This window comes from Sturnira hondurensis, unplaced genomic scaffold, assembly GCF_014824575.4.
Source record: "Sturnira hondurensis isolate 20B ecotype Veracruz unplaced genomic scaffold, ASM1482457v3 Scaffold0018525, whole genome shotgun sequence".
Taxonomy (NCBI): domain Eukaryota; kingdom Metazoa; phylum Chordata; class Mammalia; order Chiroptera; family Phyllostomidae; genus Sturnira; species Sturnira hondurensis.
Window position 1 is genome coordinate 3410166 of NW_028091156.1, and position 23210 is coordinate 3433375.

The following is a 23210-nucleotide window of genomic DNA, read 5'->3' on the forward strand; positions in this document are numbered from 1 at the left end:
TCCTGGTGGAAAACGGGGGTATTTTCCCTTCATTTGGTCGGGAGCTAGAGTGTGACCAGCTGCCCGAGTCAGGATACATTTCATTAAATCGGCTCTAGTTTTGAATCTCATCTGATTAAAATTAATTGACTAGTAGAATTACTTAGTTTAAATCTCTGTGCCATGATTCATTTGTTAGTTTTAGGATCGAATTGTTCCCAAGGTTCAATTCCATAGATCTGACACTGTGTGGGTTGAGTTTCTTATACGCCTATTTTCCCTCAGTCGTATCAAATCTGTACATACATAGTTTCTACCCTTCAGTAATGATGGTTGTGGCAAAGATATCTGCAAAGTAAGAGAAATTTCCCTATTGACTTGAAGTACAAAATTGCATGCTATTTCTGTGGGAGGTGATCTCTTAAAAAAAAGAGATTAAATATTGGTTGTCCACATACCGTGCTGGGTACTGTAATTCATTTGCTCATTTGACATTCACCAAGTACTTGAATACGCTTCAAGTGTTAACACCGTAGGTAGAGTTGATACAGTTCTCTACACTAGGGTGTGCACCGTCCCGTAGACACATTGTTACACTGCTGGCCGAGTCTCACTGGGGGAGCGAGGGCGGCACCGGGAGTCCTGTGGTGCCCGCAGACCTGCGTGGGGGTGGTGTGGGAAGAGGCCAGTTGGAGAAGGCTCCTTGGATGAGGGCTGTGGGTACAGATTGATTAGTAACAATTTAGAAGACAGGGAGGCGAGGAAGGCTTTCTGGGTGGACGTCCAGGAAAAGCATGCTTGAAGGGGTGGAGGGAAGGCCGACTGCTGGCCGAGTGGGAACCACAGGATGAAGTAGATCGTAATGATGTAATGCTGCTGAAGCAGTCCCAGCATCGGGGACTTGGTGCTCTGCTTGACGATGTCCTCACTCAGATTAAAAAGATAAAAACCGTTGCATGCGCTTACTGCTTTTAATCACCACTTAGGAACGGCTACCCTTAAACTTTGAACCTAGCGACGGGCCAGAGAAGCGGTGTAATATTTCTGTGTTTCTAGCCTCACCTCAGCTTTTACTGCATGCCCACTCATTTCTGCCCCTTCTCCAGGTAGGTTGGGGGGGCGTTTTTACAGCGGACACCGTGTAGGTGTGCTGTGATAGTGGGTGTGCTCTCAGGGCCCGTTAGTCTGGTTTCTTCCGGCAAGTGGTCTTGTCTGCAAGCAGCCGTTGGTTTGCTGAGAACCCCACGTTGCTGATAACATTAAAAAATCACAGCACTAAAGTCTTCTGTAGTCAAGCAACTTCTAAAAAATGTAATAATTGCCATGGTGCCTTCTCTGAGCATTCTGTAGAAGTACAGGTCAAGGACTTCACGGTTTCTCGAATGTCCCGAGGTTTGTGTGTGGCTGAGGATGAAGGAAGAAGGCCAGCTGCTGTCTTTCGGGTCCCGGCCAGTCGTTCTCTTCGACTGTGCGTGTGCTGTGATGGCTTTCTCGCACACTGCCGAAGTGTGCGAACAAAACACCGTATGTCCATGGTTCCTGCTTCACTCTTAGCTTTCGTCACGTTCGCTCCCATGTCAGTGGCAGCTGCCCGACTGCCCGCCTGCCCGCCTGCACGGACGTGTCCTTCCGTCTCTCGGTGCCCGTCTCAGGCATCGGTGTTGACTTTGACATTCAGGCTTCCTCCCGCAGCACTTGGAGCACTCTTCGGCTCTCCCTCCTCTCCAGCTGTCCTGCTGCTGCCCGGGCTCCCGTGGACCAACCCCCCAGCCCCCGCCCCCCACCCTGGGACATGCTGTGCTCTGTGCTGCGAATGGAGACCCACAGGCCAACGAGGCGCATCTACCCGGAGCATCAACTTTCCTGAAACATTTTTAGGGAGACTTGTCAGATTAAAACAGGCTGGAGTGAATTGGAGTGAATGGAGTGAATTGCAAAATACTCATTAAATTTTAATGTAAAACACGGAACTTCCAAGAAATCTGTTTGTTGGGGGCTTCTCGCGGCTCCTCAGCTGCCGCTGGGCACGGTGTGCACACGTTCAGGGTGCCTGCACCCCCTCGCGTGGCCTTCAGACCCTTCCCCAGAGTGCTTGTCTCAGGGTCGTCTTCCTAGTCGCGTCCTCAGCCCGTAAAGCATGCTGACCTTATTGCATTTCGCCAGTTCGTGCCCCGGGGGGTCTGGTATGTCACACTTAGGGGCTGAATTCCTGGCTTGGTTGGAAGAACTATATATGGAAGAAGAGGAGAGAAGTGTGCTTTCCCAGCTGTAGTGGACGGGCTGTTTTTCAGGACAGAATTTCACAACTTAGAAAGTAGTTTTGAGCAGGAGTTGGCAGCTGCCGAATGTTGTCCCTAGTTGCCAAACTATATAAATATCTGGTTTGGAACCGTGAATGTCCAAGAAATACACTTGGAGAATTAAAGATTTCCTTAGGATAATAGGAAAACCAGGCTTTCTTCACATGGTTATTTTTAAGCATGAGAAGCATCAGTTTGTCATAAACCTAGTTTGACTAAGTATCCAGTGTACCTGAATGTCATGTTTCATGTGTACTTTAAGGTGACTTTTAATTCAGATATTACAAATTTAGCAAATAAGAAGTCACATGCAGTAGCTGTGAAATTGAAACAAGAAGTTAGAAGCCAGAGATGTGCTAAGCAGCGGCCATTAGTAGCCGCGTACTTGTGACATTTCAAGGCCATTACAAATTCCCAGATCCTTATATAGCCACAGGAGCCCGTAATAGCCACCAGATAAAGCCGGGTACCCAAGGACGGGCGGAAAGGAAGAAAGCCCCTTGCTAGGAAGGCAAGTGAGCTCATTCTCCCGCGCCAGGCCCAGCGGAGTGGGGGTTCTGGTTCTTGTGTGGGTCAGAGGGCCATGCCACGGGTGCTGCGGCTCCATGGGCTTGCCCGTCAGCACACCTAATGTTAAGGGGGCACTGCGGTTGTTTGGTGGTGCGGCACTCACTTGTGAGTCGGGAACCCCGTTTGTTGGCTTTCCTCATTTCCTGATACGCCACCGGCAATGGCTGACATCAAGTGTGCCAGATACTTTAAGTGTTTTATGTACGTGGTTGGATTCTGTGGGGTGGGTACTGTCCTTGTTCTGCTCAGCAGTGAGGACACCGAGGCCTCAGGAGGCTAAATAACAGCGTGTGTAAGGTCCCATGGATGTGTATGAAAACGAGAGAGCTGGAGTCTAAATCCGCTCGAGTCGAACTCCAGATTCTTGGCTCCGAACCCCCATGCTCCAGTGCTTCTAAAGATACCCTCTCTGTGCTCTGTAGAATCTAGTACTGATGTTCATTAAGGTATCAGAGGGAAATATGAAGCCTTGCTGAATTACAGGCTGTTGGGGGAGGGGAAGATGCATAGTCCACGTATCAATGATTTTGATAACCTGCTTGGCAGCGGTTCTGTACTGAAATCTGAGACCACTGTTCTCATCCGAACTGCAGAAGCGATGTGGAACTGTGAAGAAACTCATCGTTATCAGTTTACCTGCAAATGGTGTCAGTGGAGCCAGCAGAAGTGGAAACCCATTTTGTGAAAGGTCCCCATTAAAATAGTCTTGGATACGTCTCCTGCGCAGAGGCGGGAGGGCATTGTGTTTTCTGGGTAATATGAAGATGCTGCCCTTGCTCAGGAAGGCTTCTAACTGGAGAGGGCAGAGGCAGGAGGGCCACTGGGGCCCCCCCGCAAGGAAGCACTCCCGCAAGGAGAGAGGCCTCCTGCCGTGGCGCGGGGCAGAACGGAGGGGTGTTCATGGAGACTTGGGCCGTGGAGGTGACAGGATGTGGTGAGTGACTGGGGCTGACTGCCTGGAGGAGTGCAGCTGGCGCTGGCCAGTATTTGGTGCCCTTCAGTGGGGATGGGAGGGGGTAGGGGGAGGAGCAGATGGGGCGAAAGGGGTTGGTGGGTTTGCGATGTTCAGGTCAGAATGTAGGCAGTTGTCTGTGTCAGTTTGGAACTTAGGAGACAAGCGCATGGGCTGTCACGTTTTGGGGCAGTTTTTTAACAGTTGTTCGTTGCAGAGTGTTAGTTGGACTCTTACCCTCCGCCGTGGTGGTGGTCATGGTGGCGGTGGTCATGGTGGCCGTGGTGGCAGGCGTGTCTTGAGCCCAGGGAATCAGTCACTACACCACTTGGAAACTGATTCTTTTCATCTGCACAGTGTTTCTCAGCCCATTCAACTGAAAATTGTTAGAGTTCCGATTGGAATGACTATGGGGAAATAAAACATGCCAGTCTTTTGTCTTTCCTTTTTATTAATGAAGCTATAAAAATGTATTGCATTACATAATTTTTATTATGGGTGTGAAGTCTGTGAATAATTAGCTCCTTAATAGAGAAGGCTGCACAGGAGTGAACACTTGGTGAGTTACCTCCCCACCTCACCCCCAACAGTTTATTATGAAAAATTTGAAACACACAGAGCAGTTGAATTATTCAGTGAAAATCTGTACACCCACAGTCTTGATTCTACATTACCACGTCACTATACTTTCTTACATATCTATCTAGTCATATATATTTATTTTGGTGCATTTCAGAAAAATAAGTTATAGTCATCAGTACACTAGTTCCCAGGTATTCCTGTATGTGTGTCATTAACTGTGCACATACCAGGACTCACTATACCGTTTTTATTCCTTTTGAGCTAAAATACGTACAGTGACATGCACAGTCCATTGGGTGACTTTTGACAGGTGCACACACCTGTGCAACCCAAACCTCTTTCCAGATACAGGACATTCCAGGGTGATGGTGGCAGAGTTCCCTGAAGCCCTTCCCCCAGCACTTTCACTCCCCCCCCACCCCCACCCCACACAGATAGATCGCTGTCTGATTTATTTCCAATCGGTCAGGGTGTCCTGTTTCCGAGCCTCACCTGGGAATCCTGAAGTACACATACTCTTGTAGTGCGTCCTCACGGCCTAAGGCCTTTGCCGTCCCTCTGTGTCCTCGCATGTGTCAGTTGCTGGCCTCGCTCAGTGACGTGTGGTTGTGTGACTGCACCACAGATGGTTCGCCCGTGCTGCGGTGGGTGCCTGGGCTGCGTGCAGATTGTGGCCGTGCTGAGCATGGGGATAAAAGACCAGAGGGTTAATGTGTGTTCAGTTCTCTAAAAACCATTGTCTTCCAAGTTGCTGGACCATTTCGAGTACTCCCACCAACGGTGTGTGGGAATTACCGCTGTCTCGCGTTCTAGCCATTCTGGTGGTGCATCTCGTTGTGACTTTAATTTGCATTTCCCTCTTGATGACAATGATCAGCACGTTGACTTGGGTTTAGCAGCTGTTGACATATTATGTTTTGTGATATCTGTTTAAATTATTTGCCCAGTCTTTTATTGGTTGCCTGCCTTTTATTTATTTAGTTGTGGGAGTTTTAGAAATACATCCTGGATATATGTCAGACTTATGTTGTGCAAATACTGTTTCTCATGTGTGTCTCGCCTGTACATTCCTTCCCTCCCTGCTTCCCTCCCTTTCTGTAACAGCTTAAGATACAATTCATATACCATACACATGTGTTTTCTTAAAGGTGTTTTTTTAAAATATATTTTATTTATTTATTTTTAGAGAGAGGAAATGGGAAGGAGAAAGAGTGGGAGAGAAACATCAATGAGTGGTTGCCTCTCATGTGTCCCCTACTGGGGACCTAGCCTGCAACCCAGGCATGTGCCCTGACTGGGAATCGAACTGTGATCCTTTGCTTCACAGGCCTGTGCTCAATCCACTGAGCTACACCAGCCAGGGCTTAAAGGTGTTTTTTAATGAAAGAATATTTTAACTTGCCTACTTTTTTCTTCTGCAATTATTGCCCAACCCTTTGCCTACCCTGAGTTCGTGAAATTACTCTCCTGTGTTTCCTTCTAAAAGTTCTGTGAGTCTGGCTTGTATGTTTAAGCCTATGGTATGTCTTAAATTAATTTTTATGTGGTGTGACGTATGGGTTGATTCATGTTTTCTTTATGCATATTTAATTGTTCCAGTACCATTTATTGAAGAGACTACCTTTTCTGCACTAATATGTCTTTGTATCTTTGTAAAAATCAGTTGTCCATATATGTATCAGTTTACTTTTAGACTGTTTTATTCATTGACATACCTGTCTCAACTTACTATCTGTAAAATTGAAGATATTAACAAGATTCCACCAAATAAGATTGTTGAATAAAAATAATGAATTAATAAAGGCAAAACACACAAAACAATGTATGGCACTTGGTGGTACATTCATATTAGTATTTGTTTTTATTATTAATATCGTTACCATCATAGTAGTGGCTTGGTGATTAATTACTTAGGTGACTTAATTGTGTCTGGGTTTTAGTTCTTCGCTAACGTGAGGAGATTTGGATTCTTTGTGACTGTAACTAACTGGAGATATGTCAGTCCATGTTAAATAACAGTATTGGCAGTGATCCTTTAATACATTCTTCTCACCGATTTTGTTATGACTCAGGCTTGCAGTTTTAAGTAATACTTTGAAACATGGGCTCCGAAAAATACTTACCTATGGATAATTGTAGAGTGCAGTCTCCTGAAACAGTTGATTTTAATTTTTAAAAAATTGCCTTATTTTTGTTGATTAGTCTTCTGTCCCACAGGAGAGGCTGGAGGGCTTGGATTTGCCTGTGCTCCGTAGCAGCAAGCGCTGCCCTTCTGTTGTGCCCCCCAGAGCTGCACAGGTGTGCAGGTGTCCATCCGAGGTGTTTTCCATCTTACTGGTTTCTTAGTGTTTCTTTTTACTTCCTGTCCCGAGTGACTTCACTTTCTTGTGTCTGCACAAACTCATAAATTGCACCCTGGTTGTCTCTTCTCTTGTGGTTCTGAGAATATTGAAATTGTACGTTTTCATTTGCTTTGTTATTTCTCTCCAGATTTGTTGCTGGCAGAGGCAGGCTCTTTTTGTTGGCCAAGTTTATTCAAGTAAGAGGTATTCATAACTAAAGTCAAGTACTACCACAGAGGTTTATTAATATAAAAAAAAATCCCTCTCATTACTTCTAAACACATGACTGGGTGTGGTAAGCACCTACTTTAGGGTACTTTTCCCACTTATTACTTAGCCTAGCAATTTAAGAGATGTTTTTTTCATTTTACAGGATGACCTAACAGATTTGTTTTCTGAAGCATGCTATCTTCCTTAAGACACACTGATGATTTTCTTTTTAAAAAAAAAGATTTTATTTATTTATTTTTAGGCAGAGGGGAAGGGAGGGAGAAAGAGGGAGAGAAACATCAATGTGTGGTTGCCTCTCACACACCCCCTACTGGGGACCTGGCCTGCAACCCAAGCATGTGCCCTGACTGGGAATTGAACCAGGGACTCTTTGGTTTGCAGGCTGGTGCTCAGTCCACTGAGCCACAGCAGCCAGAGCTGATTATTTTTCTTTGGTTACTACAGATCAGTTATCATGCTAGATTGCATTGTCACGTTGCACATGACTATAGATGTGGGATAAAGAGATTAGTAGTGACATTGCTCTTTTTACCCTTTTAAAAAAAACCTTTAGTGTTTCTTGGGGACATGAATGACATGTAGCTGTGTGGTCGTGATGGGAAGTTTTGCCTTTGTGCGTGTTGGAGCTGCTGCCTCCCAGACCGCCTCCTTGCCTTGCAGAAAATAAGTTTGTTTGCGGCCCTTCTGTGTGTCTGCTGTTTGTCAGCGGAGGTCACAATGTATCTCTGTCAGTGAGCCATGGCAACCCCCGATTGTTACCAGCAGGCAGCGCCCCCGCCCCCTGTTCGTAGCAAGTGGCTTGTTTCTGTTTTCTTGAGGGAACATGAAAGGAGAAAGCTGGTTAGTATTTCATAAATGCACACTGTAGTAGAAGCCCCACTGTCTAATGTGCTCCATACTGGTAATGATGGTTGGTTAATTGAACTGGTTGAGGTTTGGTGTCTTTAAAAAATGACATATACCTTTAAATATTTCAGCCTGCTTTATAATATTACCTGTCAGTTCTGTATCCTTTTTCTGCAAAGCTTTCAGTGTTAGCCTGGTGATGAGAATCCCACGTTATTTTTTCCCCTAAAGTATGCCTGTCTTTTATCTCTAAAGAGTCAGTGCGGTTTTTTTTACAGTGGAGAGAGAGCTTAGACATGTGCAAAGTGTTCTGAATGCAGCATTCTGCTAGGCTTGTGGGATCGCCCCCTTTTGTGTCTGTCCCACAGTCTTTCAGTGACGTGCCTTCGTAGAAACTTTCCAAAACATTTAACTTAATTTCATGCAGTTTCTGTATACTCACATTGTATCATTTTCTATGATCGTTAAATTGCATAATGTATAAGTACAGTTGGAACGAATACATTTGGTCACAAACACAGCTGACTCTTGATAAGTACATGGCCCCACTGCTGGGAGCAGAAGGGGGCAGGGTGATGAGACAGCCTTTGAGTGTTCTCCGTGCTAATGGTGTGTTTTACAGGCGGAGAGGGGAGGGTTCGGTAGGTTGTCTATCGGGGCTTTGAAAGTCAGAAAAGGGAACTTTCACTGGTGCACGTTAGGTAGGGCTACAGGTTACAGACTGTTACTCTTCACAGTTAATCTCTCATGACTTTCCAAGTTACCACTCTAACAGATCTTCCTTAGGAGAAGCGAGAAGCTATACTGCCGGCCCTTCAGGGGTTTAAGGCCTGGTGTTGGAAAGATGATGTGCAGTAGTGCGTTGTGACAGTGCAGAGTGAGTCCCTGTCTGGGGCCGGAGAGAGAAGCTTTCAAGAGGACGTGTGGCATGTGGATGTGTCCCTCAATTTTGAAGGACAGCTGGTGTCAGCAGCAGGTATTTGGGAAGAGATACTGTGCAGGTCCGGGGGAGAGAGGCGCGTGCAGAGGTGTGCACCAGTGTGGCATAATTGTTTCTGTCGCTGTGCTGGAGTTTGACCGGTTTTGCATAGGTGCCCCCAGCGGTAGGATGGTGGAGTGGTGTGTGTGGTGTGCTTCACATGCTCTCAGTGTTTGAGAGAAAGAAGGAATGTCAGAGACAGAAGCCAGATCACGGTGGACCTTGCACGCCACACGACAAGAGCCAGCATTCACCCTAAAGTGAGCCTTTGGCATCTCCTGACCTGGAAGAGGGACCTAATTAGATTTATTGAGAAAAATATCCCGAAGCATTGGGAATTGGGAGTAAAATTGCATCAGGAATACCAGTTAGGAGACTGCTGAAATAGTCTGACCAAGAAATGATGGAGGGCCCAAGTGAAAGCTTTCGAGCCTTGTGAGCAAAGGGAACGGATGAATCAGAAGTCTTCAGGGTGGCACTGGGGTGGGGCGATGGGCAGGGAGGGTGGTGGGGCGAGTGAGCCCTAGGTTCTCAGGGTGGCCCCGAGCCCAGCGCAGAGGACTGAGGGCAGAGGCCCTGTGGGACTGTTGGGGCGCTTAACTCCACACGGGACGTGATGTTCACTGTTTGCTTTCCTGTGTGAGGAGAACACGGGTCTATCCCAATTCGGCTGCGTCGTGTCTCATAACAAGATGGCCTGGTTCAATTCTAGTGTGCCGGAGGGGCCGGGGAATTCAGGTGGGAACAGCGTGAAGTCAAAATCTAACGTTGTTGACTGTAGTCCTCTTTAATGCTTGCAATGTGATAAAACTGCAGGCTTGCGCAAAAACAATCCACATCCAAGAACAAGGTGGAAATCTGGCTTTTAAGTCCCCTACTTTTGGGGGGTAATTTCTTCCTTAATATTTTTATCTTCTGAATAACTGACATCTCAGTTCATTGAATGGATGACTCAGCATCATAATGGCCAAGGTGCTGATTCCCTCTTTCAGAGTAACCCCTCTCTGTAGCTGGAAGTGTAGAGGTTATTGTGCAGACCGTGGTAACTTAAACAGGGATTTGAAGGTGAATGACACTCGCCTTTTTCAAAGATGGTGAAGACGTGTTTCTCTGTATGTAAATAGGAATCAGGCCCATGACTTTCCATAGTGACACTCTTTACAGTATGTCCCATGTACTTGGGGAGTATCAATAAAATGCTAGGTGACATCATACCTTTTCTCGTGCCTTTGATTGTCCCCTTCGCTTCCCTCCTCTCTCATCTGTGTACCAGCGATCCCTGCCTGCATTCCTCCCAACACGTATTCCCACACGCTTCTCTCCTGTGTTTCTAGTGGGGCTGCAGGGTCACTGTATATTCGTCTCACACTGGACTTGGGGCTTCCGTTCTTGACTTCTGTGCCCCCTACCTGAATCCTGTCTCTGTCCCGTAGTAGCGAGAGCCGTCTTCTAAAAATACAAGGCCTGCTCTCCCTAAAGCTCTCAAGTGGCCGCCCAGCACATTTGGAGTGAAGTGCCCACTCCTTCCTGTGGCCCAAACATTACCCCCTCAGAGAGTCGTCCTTGTTAAGAGATTAGTGGATACTGTGAGAACTCAGGAGGAGGCAGGTATCTGTGACTTTGCAGACCCCAGAAAGCCTTAGCAGAGAAAGGGAATTTGATCCAGGTCTCGATAAGTGGGACTTCATCGGACAAAACTCGGTCCTGAAGAAGTGGGTGAAGAGTGTCTCCTGTGTTGCCCTGGCTGGTGTAGCTCAGTGGATTGAGTGTGGGCCTGTAAACCAGAGGGTTGTGGTTCGATTCCCAGTCAGAGCACATGTCTGGGTTGCAGGTCAGTTTCCAGCAGAGGATGCATGAGAGGCAACCATGCATGGATGTTTCTCTCCCTCTCCCCTTCCCTTCCCCTCTCCTCTAAAGATAAATAAATAGGCCCTGGCTGGTGTAGCTCAGTGGACTGAGCATGGGCCTGTGAACCAGAGAATTGCGGTTCGATTCCTAGTCAGGGCACATGCCTGGGTTGCAGGCCAGTTCCCAGCAGGGGACTCACGAGAGGCAACCATACATTGATATCTCTCTCTCTCTCTCCTTCCCTTCACTTCTCAAGATAAATAAATAAAATCTTTTAAAAAAAGGGTGTCTCCTGTGTGCTAGGTGCTGGCGTGGTTGTTCCCTCTTTGACAAGCAGTGATTAATGAGCGGTGTCTTCAAAAGAAAGTTGCTGTTTGTAGAGGCTTGGCTTCATTGCAACCTCAAGTAAATAGCCAAGCCGTCCTTAATTTGCTTAAATACCGGGAAGCTTCCCATTCACTAGGTAACTGTGAGAATAGGGTTCAGCAACCACTGTGTACCGTCATATCTGCCTGTTCGGGAAGTCTGACTGTAGTCAGGAATGAATTACCTGACAGAGCCACGGAACTGTGATGTAGCGACATGGCTTTTATACTTAAAAAACGGCCGTCTCTAGCCTTCTGATGCCCTATTTTATTTTAAAATACAAAAGTTAGCATCAGAAAGAAAAACTGTCATCTCTCATATATACCAACTGCATTCGGTCCTAAAATGAGATTTTTGTTAACCACTAATTGAGGGCCGGATCCTCACCAAACCGCGCCGGAGCGATTTACGGATCCGGTGTTTCCTAGTTCCCCCGCAGACTCAGGATGTTGTAGGCTCATTCTGCCAGGTGTTCGTTTGGAGGGTGGTTATGATGCGGAGAGAGAGTGGTCCTGTAACAAGTACAAAGTTTTGGGGTGTGTTGCCATGCTTGTTTATTAGATCCTCATTCCCATCCACCCTTTTTCGACTCTGGTAGCCGTGGTTTTTAAATCTCACCTCCCTCCCTCGTTCCTTTCCCCGAAAAACTGCACAGGTGTGTCCAATTTCAGCACGTCAGAAATTCATTCGTTGACTTTTTCAGCTAAACACCCTCCAGGAGGAAGCTAGAAATTCCTGCCAGGAGACCCTTGGAGCTGTGTCTCCTATTGCTCGTTGGTACACGGCTGCCCAGGCAGCTCTGTTGGGACTGGGGCCAGTGGTGCTTTCAAGGGGACCCTCATAAGTGTTTCCCTGGATCAGAGGGAAATGAAAAGAAAAAAAAACAATGTGGAGAAGTGTATGGAAGGCCCGCTGCTACATCTGTAGCACTTTACAGTACGTTTCTTTATTGTGCGATTTTTGAGTTCCAGAATGTCTTCGTTTGATGAAGTTACGGCGATCCCTCCCACACCCCCAACCTCCAACCTGGCAACTAGGCCAGAATGGTGTCGACCCTCTGTGTTGGGTCACCCCCCCTGCACCTGAAGTTCGTGGGCCCGTGAAGTACAGAACAGGAAGCCACCGGCTTATTTTGCCTGGAATCGGGGTTGGTGTGCCGAGTGGTTTTCCTCCTGCATCACAGCCAGTTCTGGTTTTTGACACCGCCTGCGTGTCCGACAGTTCAGTGCAGTTGTGACACTCCCCGGAGGGCGCACAGGTGCCGCAGGCAGAGGGCTCCCCCCCCAAGACTGTCCCTGCTGACAGCAAACGCAGGGGTTCCCACGACCCCCCCTTCAGGTTTGGTCATTCACCGGAATGGCTCCCTGAACTTAGGCACGTACTTTACTTCCGTTTTCTTTTCATCTTCATGAGAACACAAATCAAGTAATTTTTTGCACTGCGGGCCTTTGTTGGCTGCTCTGATGTGCTCATTTGGAGATGACTTTGTTTTGGGGTTGACAGATACAACTCAGGGACGGCCAGATGGAAGAGATGCTGTAGGGCCGGTGTAGTTTCCCTGCCCACTGTGGGCAGGCCGCCCACCACCCTGATTTGAGCTGTTTGGGGGGTGTTATGGAAGTTTCATTTATGTGGGCATGATTGATGAAATCACTGGCCATTGGTGAGTGAACTGGATTTCTGGCCCTTCTACCCTCCCCAGGGGGAGGGGGTGGGGTGGTACTGAACATCTCAGCCCTCTGATCGGGGCTCATTTAGTCTTTCTGGCAACCGGCCTCCATCCTGAAGCCTAGAGTCATGTCATTAGCATACCAAACACTCTCTTACTGCCCTGGAGATGGAGATGCCAAGGGGTTTCGGTTTAGGTGCTCTGTGCCAGGAACTGAGACAAAGACCAAATATTTTTTTATACCACAGGATGTCTGTCGCTAGCAAGACAGGTCCTCGGATGCTGTGGAAAGGAATGGAGAGACTCGATCTGTCACTCGGAACCCCAGCGGGGGTGCCATGTCTTCCTGGCTGGCCCTTGGTGTGGCTCCCTGGAGAGCCGATGTCTTCTAGGACTGCAGTTACTCCGGCCGACCTCCTTCACAGCTTCCCATGCCCCTGTGGCTCTCACTGCTTTCCCAGCAGCACCTCGGCTCTTGCCCACGCCTGGTTTTTTTCTTCTCCTTAACCTTGGTTCCTCTGGTGCTCCTTGGCTTTGTTCAGAGTTCGACTTGGGCCCTTAACACCTCGCTTTGAACATTTCTTTTCATCCTCATGAGAAAACAAACCAACTAGTTTTTTGTGTTGCGGGCCTTTGTTGGCTGCTCTGATGTGCTCATTTGGAGATGACTTGTTTCGTGGTTATAGCTTTCCCAGGGAAGTTGAAGTCACCAGACATTTGCTTGTTGGCTGGTGGTCTGTATGATAAACACCAGTGAAAAGCTAGTGGGGGAAAAAAATAAGCTATTTAGTGGACTCCGCTTCCATCTGTGGGATGTCTCCCAGGTGCCCACTGTAGGGTAACGGGGGAAGGAAAGGTGGAGGAGGAAGTTGGGACAGTATATCTAACTTGCCTGGTTTTGGATTTTTTGAAAACTTCTCTTCTTTTTTTGAGGCATGGAATGACCTCGTTTACAAAATAGGGGTTTTCCGTGGCCTAGCTTGTGTGAACCCACTGGGACTTTTCTTGAAGAGACATTGTTTCTTGATCCATGGGAATCCTGTTGTGTGTCCAAAAGTGATAATGTTTGAAGCCTGGAAAATACTGCTCTTAATTAATTTACAGATTTTATTGGATTGTGGCTTCCGGTTAGTAGTAAATTTGTTTCTGGGCTTGCGCGCTCTGAGAGGCACTTTGCTTTACCTTGGTCATGTCAGCTTTTTGTGGGCTTATGTGAACATTGTTGCGTTGGTGTTTCTCCTGTGAGTGGCGAAGAGATTTTCACTTGCGCTGACAAAGGCTCTTTAATCAGGCTTTAAAAAATAATTCACGTGTAAGCCATTGGCTTGTTTTTGTTCCCAGAGCTATTTCACCAAAAAGTTTCAGTGCGACGTAAATATTTAGACTATCGCTGGGTTTATTTTCGTGTTTGTGCCATACAAATACTGTGACACGTTTTTATAAAATTTCTCCAATGGGAGATGAGAAGCAGTTATGATCCCCTGTTCCCAAGCAGTGTTACTGCGCAGTGCTGTGACCTCCTGTGTCTCCAGTGATCCTGTGTCACCGGGCCACTCAGCAAGTGGGATAACACGTACGCACACACAGTGTTGAGAGGGGGCAGGCATCTGGGGAAGAGACGTTTCGAAAGTGGCTTTGTTTCTGAGGGCAGTGGGGAAGCACCCATGTGATTTAGTGTTTAACATCTTTGAAGCTGAAGTAGGTGGGAAGGAGTAAAGCTGTCATTAGAGATGGGCTGGGAGCGTCTGCCTTCACTACGGCTTCGCCATCACGGGAGTCTGCTCTGTGGGGTGGAGTTAAGTGGGTTAGTAGTCGGCATGGAGTTCGTGAACCCGTTTTCTTCTGTTGACCTCTTTCTGTACTTGATTTTTTTTTAAGTAAAATGTATGGAATTAATAAAATTCCAATCAGTCTTTCCCTCCTGTAGAGAATTTTTGAACGATGAAACTAGTGTTTCGTGTGAAATTAAGGTCATCTCCCTCATTCTATTTGTTCATGCGTCTCTGTCCCATTTGGTAACACGTAATTGAGATGGAGCTGAGATTGAAAGACATCCTACTGGAATTGCTCTTTTTAAAATATTTACCTGTGAAGGTTAGAATTAAAATCCAGAAGGATCCCTAGAAAGCGTCTCATTTTACTTTTTCATTTTTAAGTGAAGAAATTTGAAACACAGGGTGTTCTTGTGCCCGAGGGGAGTCACACTGCCAGCCATTGGTTGCTAGTGGCCCCTCTGTATCTCAAGGGGCAGAGAAGCTGACCGGAATTTGCCACACACACCCCGAAGCAGTGATGATGAAGGTGGTTTTGGTAAAGAGGGATTCACAAACAGGTCACCGGCATTAGGAACATGCATGCGATTACACCAGTGGTGATTAATTTATAATTGTAGTTGTACTCAGGCTAAGAATGTGTTAGATACTCAGATTTAGAAGAAAACCTTTTTGTGTTGCTTGTGTGTTCGCGGATCCTGACCTCCTCTGCGTGGTCCCTCAGCGCACTTTGTTGTTTGATGCATCAGACTGCGCCCACGGGGGGCGGGAAGTTCTGTCTCACTGCCGTGTCCAGCATCCAGGAAAGTGTTCGTTGTTGACCGACTGCTGGGTGGCTGACGCCGTGACTCTGATTTACGGCAGAGTAAATCAGAATTGCTCTCAGCTCCGTCTGATTTATGTGGGCTACTTAGCATGTTTTGAATATCTCGTCTGCCTTTTTTTTAAACAGCGAACAGAGTATCTGTCAGGCAAGAGCTGCCGTGATGGTTTATGATGATGCCAACAAGAAGTGGGTGCCGGCTGGCGGCTCGACGGGCTTCAGCAGAGTCCATATATACCACCACACGGGCAACAACACATTCCGAGTGGTGGGCAGGAAGATTCAGGACCACCAGGTAAGGGGCTCCTACCTTCTTAAAGTCGCCTTGTGTTACAGCAGGACTTGGTATAGTTGCTGAAAGAAAGCGGTTTAAAACTGTAGTCAAGCCCTGGCTGGTGTGGCTCAGTGGATTGAGCGTGGGCTGCAGACCAGGGGGTCGCCGGTTCGATTCCCGGTGGGGGCGCAGGCCTGGGTTGCGGGCTGGGACCCCCAGTGGGGGCCACGTGAGAGGCAACCACACATTGATGTTTCTTTCCCTTTCCTCCTCCCTTCCTCTCTCTCTCTAAGAATAAACAAACAAATAAATAATTCAAAAAAAACCCCAACTGTGGTCAAAATAGCGTCTTTGGGGGAAACATAGATGGTACTGAAGAACAGTCCTAAAAAGTAAGTGTTGGCAAAAGAGAAAATAAATACTTGAACAATAATTAGAAAGACATCTTTACAAGTAAGGCAGCTTCTGAACAAAACACACTTTCTTCATAAGAGAAGCAAACTATCCTATGACTTCTAGTTTTTGGTGAATGGAGTGTTTTTAAAATGTATGGAAATTTGGGAACACTTATAAGTAATTCATGACACTCAGATGAAATCATTATGAAGATGAGAAAGTGTCTAGAAAGTACTTAGACCTGAGTGATAAATTATTATGTATAGAAACCTTGGCAATGTTCAAGCTGCCCTTTGGTGGACAAAACTTACTTAATGACATCAAATGAACTTAAGGAAGCAGAAGGAAATATAAAAATAAATAGAAAATATTAACACAAAAGCTGCCCTACTGAGTGGAAAAGTTGACAGACTAAAACAGAAAAAAAGACAGTTACAAATAAACAATATTAGGATTGGAAAAGATCGATACGGTACAAAAATAAATTACTGTACCATGAAATTGTGAATAATGTTATGCCAGTAAGTGGGCCATTTTGTAGAAAAATATGATTTGCCAAAACTGGCAGGAATGCAGAACTTAATAGACTTACGACCATATAAATATATCAGTAGTTAATGAGCTACCTAAAATTGTATAAAACAGAGGGAATCAGTCTAGAACATTTGCAATCAAAATGGAAAAATCTTCAAAACACTACTTGTTATCAACATTGTTTTAAAGAACAGTATTTTATGAGACTTGTACAATTTTGATGTTTAAACCAGAACAGTTTGAGAGAGGAAAATTGTCAGCTGTTCTCACTTAGAAACATGGACATAGAAGTCCTCAATAAAATAAATAATATCAGACCAAATTCAGCAAAGTGTATGAAAAAGAAAAAGACCACCTCTGGACCCAATAGGATTTCTCTCTCTCAGCAATATAAGGGTAGCTTAACAGTAGATAACCTAGTATTGAAATTGGAAGAAAATCTCCAAGAAATGAGATTCAGGAAAAGCACTTGATAAAATTAGAATCTGCAGGTAATAATTCTTAGCACGTTTGAAAACGAATTTTCTTAAGCTGATGAGGATGACTGATACAAACATTCAGCGAACACTACAGGACAGTGCATCATTAGGAGGGTTTCCAATAAATTCAGGAATAAGTTGAGGACTGCAGTTTTAATTGCTTTCATTTAGCATTGCGGAGGAGGTGACTTAGTGATGTGAAGATGAAGAAATAGAATCTGTAAGGCTTGAAAAGACAGAAACAGCTGATTTTAATTCATTGGTGTTGCAGTTGTCTCCAAAAATATCCCAAGAGTGTACAAAGATGAAATATTACATACAACTATTAAGACCATTCAGCAAGGTTGCTAGATACAAGATCAGTATATAAAAGTCAGTAGCATTTTTGTATAACTAGCAATAAACAATTAGAAAATGCAATTTTATAAAAATACTGAAGTACCAGAAATGATAATACACATATTAATACTTCTAATAAAAATTGGTTTCCTCTCATACCAGAGTACCTTGTTATATTTCTTAATGGTTATCAGTCTTTTCCAAGTGGAAACATGTTTTTATAATTTATCAAATGACACCTAAACTTTTTATACTAAGGGCCATTAAAAAAATCACCCACCATTTATTGGTAGGACAGAGCATGTACAAATTAGATAAACACATATTAACACATTCCATTTTTTCTACATGTTTTAAGTGTTTACTGTGTTACAGGCACAGTGGTTAGGTTTCATGAGCATCTTAGAGTTCCAGCCTTGAAAGAAGGATGCAGTGAAGGGTAGGCATGTTTGCTAAGCATGTAAGGGAAGAAACAGGATAGAAAGTTGTTAACAATCTGAAAGAAAGAACCATAGACGAGAACCCAGCTTTGGACCTGCGCTTACTGGAGGCGTGTGCCAGTTTTGAAAGAGGAGACTGAGAACCTAAGCAGGTTTTGGAGAGAGTCCTGGGTCTAGCAGAGCAAAAATCAAAAGTCTGGCCCTGCTGATGCAGGGCGAGTAATCTTCGTAAACACCAGCCCACGGTTCGGGGCCTGGAAGTCCCAGATGCTGGGAAGAAGTTTGACCCAATCACTTTTGAACTAAGGTGATTTAAGACTGTTAACAGTTTCCCTTGCCGTTTGCCAGAAGCAAATGTAAATTTTCATTGGAAAAAAATACAACATCGCCACAGGCCTCAAAATGCCTTTGTATTTGTCCATACACAGTGTCTGGCACTCAATCAAAATACCCAGGCATCCGAAGAAACAAGACGAGTGGTAATAGATCCAGTGGGAATCCAGTTGATGGAACTATCAGAAAGTGACTTTAAAATAACTGTGCTTAATATATTCAAGGAAATACAAGACAAGATTGAGTATTTTGGCTGAGAACTGGGTACTTGAAAAAAGAACCAAATTGGATTTTAAGAATTGAGAAATGAAATAATTGCTCTGAACAACTCAGAGATGGGTTTTGTAACAATTTAGGAACAGCTAAAAAGAATTTGTAAACTGGAATATATATATATATACACACACACACACACAGAGAAATATATAGAAAAAATATATATACAGAAAAAATATTCAGACAGAAGCTAAGATATTCTGAGAGAGAAAAATGTAATATAAAAAGAGCTTAAATATAGGGAATACAGTTAAAAAAAAGTGTAGCATCTGTATAATTAGAGTCCCAGGGGAGAGAGGAGAATGGGGCAGAATAATAATTAAAAAGATAATGAACAAGAATTTTCAAAAGTGGTGAAAGAGTATCACTTGAGAAATTCTGTAAACCTTGGGTGGGATAATACAAAGAAAACCGTGTATAAATTCATCGTGACAAAACCACTGTAAACTAAGTACCAGGGTGGGACTCTTGAGCCGTCACTGGAAACAAGACAACTTGAAAGAAGAACAAGAAAATGTCGTCCGGTGTCTCAGTAGAAACACGAGCTGGAAGGCCGTGGACTTCAGCGCACTGTCAGAAATGAGTGCCCACTTAAAATTCCGTGTCTTATAAAAATATCCTTAAAAGATGATGGTGAAATGACGACATTTTCTGACAGACAAAACTGGAGAGAATTCGTCACCAGATCTGCACTGGAAGAAATTCTTCAGGATCAAAAAATGGTCCCAACAGGAGCTTGAAGAAGGCGGAAGAAATGGAAAGCAACCGAAAACATAAATATTGATCTTACGTGACCCCCAACTGTACAAAGCTAAAGATGGTGCTGTATGGGCTTTAAAATACACGTGGAAGAATGATGTCCTGTTTCTTTATCAAGAGTTTGGCTACGTGGGAATGTTCGCTGAGATACATGCTTAAAGTTTTTTTTAAAGTTTTTTGATTTCAGAGAGAGAAGGGGTGGGGAGAGAGAGAGAACCATTGATGGGTTGTCTCTTGCTCATGCCCCGACCAGTGACTGAACTCGCAACCTCGGTATGGGCCTCGACGGGGAATTGAACCCGCCGCCTTATGGTGTACAGGATGGTGCTCCAAGCAACTGAGTCACCTGGCGAGGCCACATGCTTAAGTTTTATACGTTTTGTGATTTTTATAATACTTCAGTAACATCTTAATATATATTTAATAGGGGGTATGTGTTTTCCTTTGTTTTTCTGATTTACTTTTTTAAGGCCAGATCTTTGTCACCATCGACAACTTAACTTCCATCAACCAGACTGTTATTTCTGCAGACTGATTTTACCCTAGACAATCGTTTCAACCATTTTTTTTTGCCACGGTCTGTCCAGAACAGATTTGAGTGAATGAATGACTGTCTATCTGTTCAGTCAGTATTTGTGGACTTCGTTGACTTTGCCAGTTACTAGCTGGACTTTATAAAGACTTACTGTCTTTCAGGTGGTGATAAATTGTGCCATTCCGAAAGGGTTGAAGTACAATCAAGCTACACAGACCTTCCACCAGTGGCGAGATGCTAGACAGGTGTATGGTCTCAACTTTGGCAGCAAAGAGGATGCCAATGTCTTTGCAAGTGCCATGATGCATGCCTTAGAAGTGTTGAATTCACAGGAAACAGGTACGTGCCCGTGCTTGGCTTGTTTCCTTGAACTGAAGCGCCATGTCCGAGTTAAAACAAACCTTTTCTGACCAGCTTTCAAGTCATCTATGTATCTGAAGTAATCCTTGAATTTCTGTTATTCTCTGCGGAAGTGTGACAGGATAGTCGTATGAGATTGGTTCATTAGTGATTTTTAAACACTCCTGTTGGAAAGTGTTTAGGGTCTGTTCATCCTGCTCTAGAACCTCAACTTTTGTTGTAAAGATGAGAGGCCCAGAGAATACGCAGTGGCTAGGAATTATGCACATTCATCTTCATCTCAGATTTTGTGAAGACACATGGTTTCTGAAACATGTGTTTTAAGCCACTAGCAAGGCCTTGAACCTCAAGTAGGACTAGGTCTCCTTCATCCTAATAGATAAAAATTTGATTTTAAAAGTTGTTTCAAGATTTTAAGAGTGCCCTCAGGTGGTACAAGCTGTGAATTGCATCTCCCCGACAGCATATTGGTTAGACAGCGATGTAGAAATAATTCACTTAAAAACCCCTCCAGAATTTAAGACTGTGTATGTGTCAGAGATGAACTCTCTTTTTGTTTTTTGTTTAAAAAACAGAGGAGGAAATGCACCAATGAGTTTTTTTCTCTTTGAGGAGATAGATTTTTATACTCAGAAAATGAATGTTTATATAAAAAACAATACAAATGGGATTTGACTTTGTTGTATATTTAGTAGTGGTCCACATGATATAAATGTTGTGTAAACAAAGTTTATTTATGTATATCTTAAGAGGAAGGGCTTACATAGTCAGATTAAGATTTGATATTTTTTCCCGGTTCCCAGCAGGGGACGAATGAGGGGCAACCATACATTGATATTTCTCTCTCTCTCCTTCCCTTCCTCTCTAAGAAAAATAAATAGAATCTTTAAAAAAAAAGATTTGATATTTTGTCAAAGGTGTAGAATTTCAAAACCTATTATAGATAAATGAAATTTTATTTATTCTGCCCCTTATTGTAAAAAGGGTTGAAACACCTCCATGTTTTAGTTTGTTTCAAATGTGAATTTCAGTGCAAGAAGGCATTTTGGAATCTGGGTGGAACTAAGTATTATATCTAAAGGTGTCTTGCATTATTAGCTCTCCTTTGAGGAAAACTAGTATCCATTTAACTAATTTGTACATAGCTCTCCTAGCTGATCTGTTTTGAGAAAATAAACCACCGGAACTTCTCCTGGTTAAGTCAGCAAGTCCAGGAAATAGCATGGAAAAGTCTGCATGTGTACAGATTCGAATGCAGATCGTTGGGTTGCTGCACTTACTTACCTTGCAGACATCGGTGTTTTATCGGCTTTCCGATGTGGGTATAGGATTGCCTTTCCTTCAGCACAGTTTTACTGTAGGAAAGAAACCAGAGTTGTGGTTCTTAATATCTATTAAATGGGTCAGCGACATAGTACAATAATTGAAGGGCAATTAAAGGACAAAGTTTTGACAGTATGTGTTTGACAGTCATATTTGGTCTCTCCACATTTGGGACAAACTAGAATTCTAATTTCTAAGTTTTCAAAAGAGTATTTACTGATGTTAGGAGCGAAACGGTACTAATTTAAAGTTAAAATTGTTATCTTGTTACCAGTTTTTTTTTAACCAGATGGAAAGCGTTTGTTTTACTCAGTGTGTAGTCCTACAGTTTGCTTTCAAAATGCAAAGCTAATTAATGGTTTTTTTTCTGATCTTAATCTTTTGAAATTAACGAGTCCTAATATGGAGAGACTCAATTACGTTCTCTGTAATTCCCACATTATAAAAAGTTTGGCAAGTGAGAAAATCGCCCCTCGTTGACACAAGCATTCTGGAAAGGCAGCAGCTTAGTAGGTCCTTCTGAGACGATTTTGAAACTTCCTTTTCTTCTCAGTCACAACCCCAGCCTGGATTACCACGGGCTGGGGGGGGCGAGGGGAGAAAGGGGGAAGAAGTTGGCCCATCCTGCCATCTGCTCACATCGTGGCCCAAGTCATTGGCAAAGACGCTTTTGGGTCCATAGCTTTTTCATCGGAGAAAACAAAGCATATAAAATGGTGGGTGTTTTTCAAAGCCTGATTCGTGTAGAACAGGACTTTTCGTAAATCACTGTAGTTCAACAGGACTTTCCGATCTTGGGTGCTATTGACTGGTTCGGAAGGGGAGGCATGGGAGGAAGTGGATGCAAAGATGAGAAGCGTCCCTGGGAAAGGACGTAATTTTTTTCTGTGGCTCTCCACCAAAGTAGGACAGGTGTGTCCCGTGCCTGGGTTTATTTCGTAGCCCCCCTGCATCCACCCAAACAGACACACCCAGTGGTGTTGCCCCTTATCTTCTTTCCCTTCTACCACCGTTCCCTTTGGGTTCACGGCCAGTTTCCTGCCAAAACCATTCATTGTTTTTCTGCCAAAACCAAGTTGGAAAAGGTTAACCTGTGTGTCCCCTCCCTAGACAAACAATGTACCCAAGAAATCTCTGATCACAGGCAGAAGAAACAAATTTATTCATAAAGGTAAAGCAGCTACAGGTATTAGTCGTCCCTACTTAATGTCTTAACATTTTTTAATATCTTTAAATTTTTTATTTATTTATTTTCAGAGAGGGGAAGGGAGGGAGATAGAGAGGTAGAGAAACATCAGTGTGTGAGAGAAACATGGATCGGTTTCCTCTCTCATGTGCCCCCATCTGGGGACCTGGCCTGCAACCCAGGCATGTGCCCTGACTGGGAATAGAACCGGCGACCCTTTGGTTCGCAGGCCGGTGCTTAATCTGCCGAACCACGTCAACCAGGGCTGTTTGGCTGTTTTGTTTTGTTTTGTTTAGTTTAAAGCACTTTCTCTTAGGAATGTTCTGTTTATTTTATTAGGTGTTCATGCCAGTATTATACATAGAATATTGGTGAATCCTTCTTAGTGATTTTCAGGCTTTTTAAAGTCATGGACAGGTTTGTTCAGACAATTATTTTGGGGAGACCCAATACATAAACAGACCCAGAGAAATGGAGTGTGTCTGATGGATGTGAGGGCTTGGGAGCCCGTAGCGGCCGAGGCATGTACGTGGTTCTCCGGAGCAGGATTAGAAAATTACTAACCTATCTTTTTTACCAAAACCAGTAATTACACAATTCTGCCTTCCTCTCTCCCTTGCTCCCTAAGTCCTCTAAATCGTCAGCCATTTTTTTAAACGGAGAAAAAATAGCTTTCTTTGGGGCTCATCATGCTGACCTTCACAAGGTGCTCTGTAT

General features: G+C 44.4%; 1 protein-coding gene across 6 annotated transcripts in view; it reads left to right on the forward strand.

The window, feature by feature from the left end:
* Positions 1-23210, forward strand: part of ENAH (ENAH actin regulator) — a 106910-nt gene that overhangs the window by 36183 nt on the left and 47517 nt on the right. For all 6 annotated transcript variants that reach the window (XM_037069348.1, XM_037069349.1, XM_037069350.1 and 3 more), the window contains 2 exons: positions 15389-15554; positions 19786-19963. In XM_037069348.1, coding sequence (XP_036925243.1) covers positions 15389-15554; positions 19786-19963 — 344 coding nt within the window. The remainder of the gene's footprint in view (positions 1-15388; positions 15555-19785; positions 19964-23210) is intronic.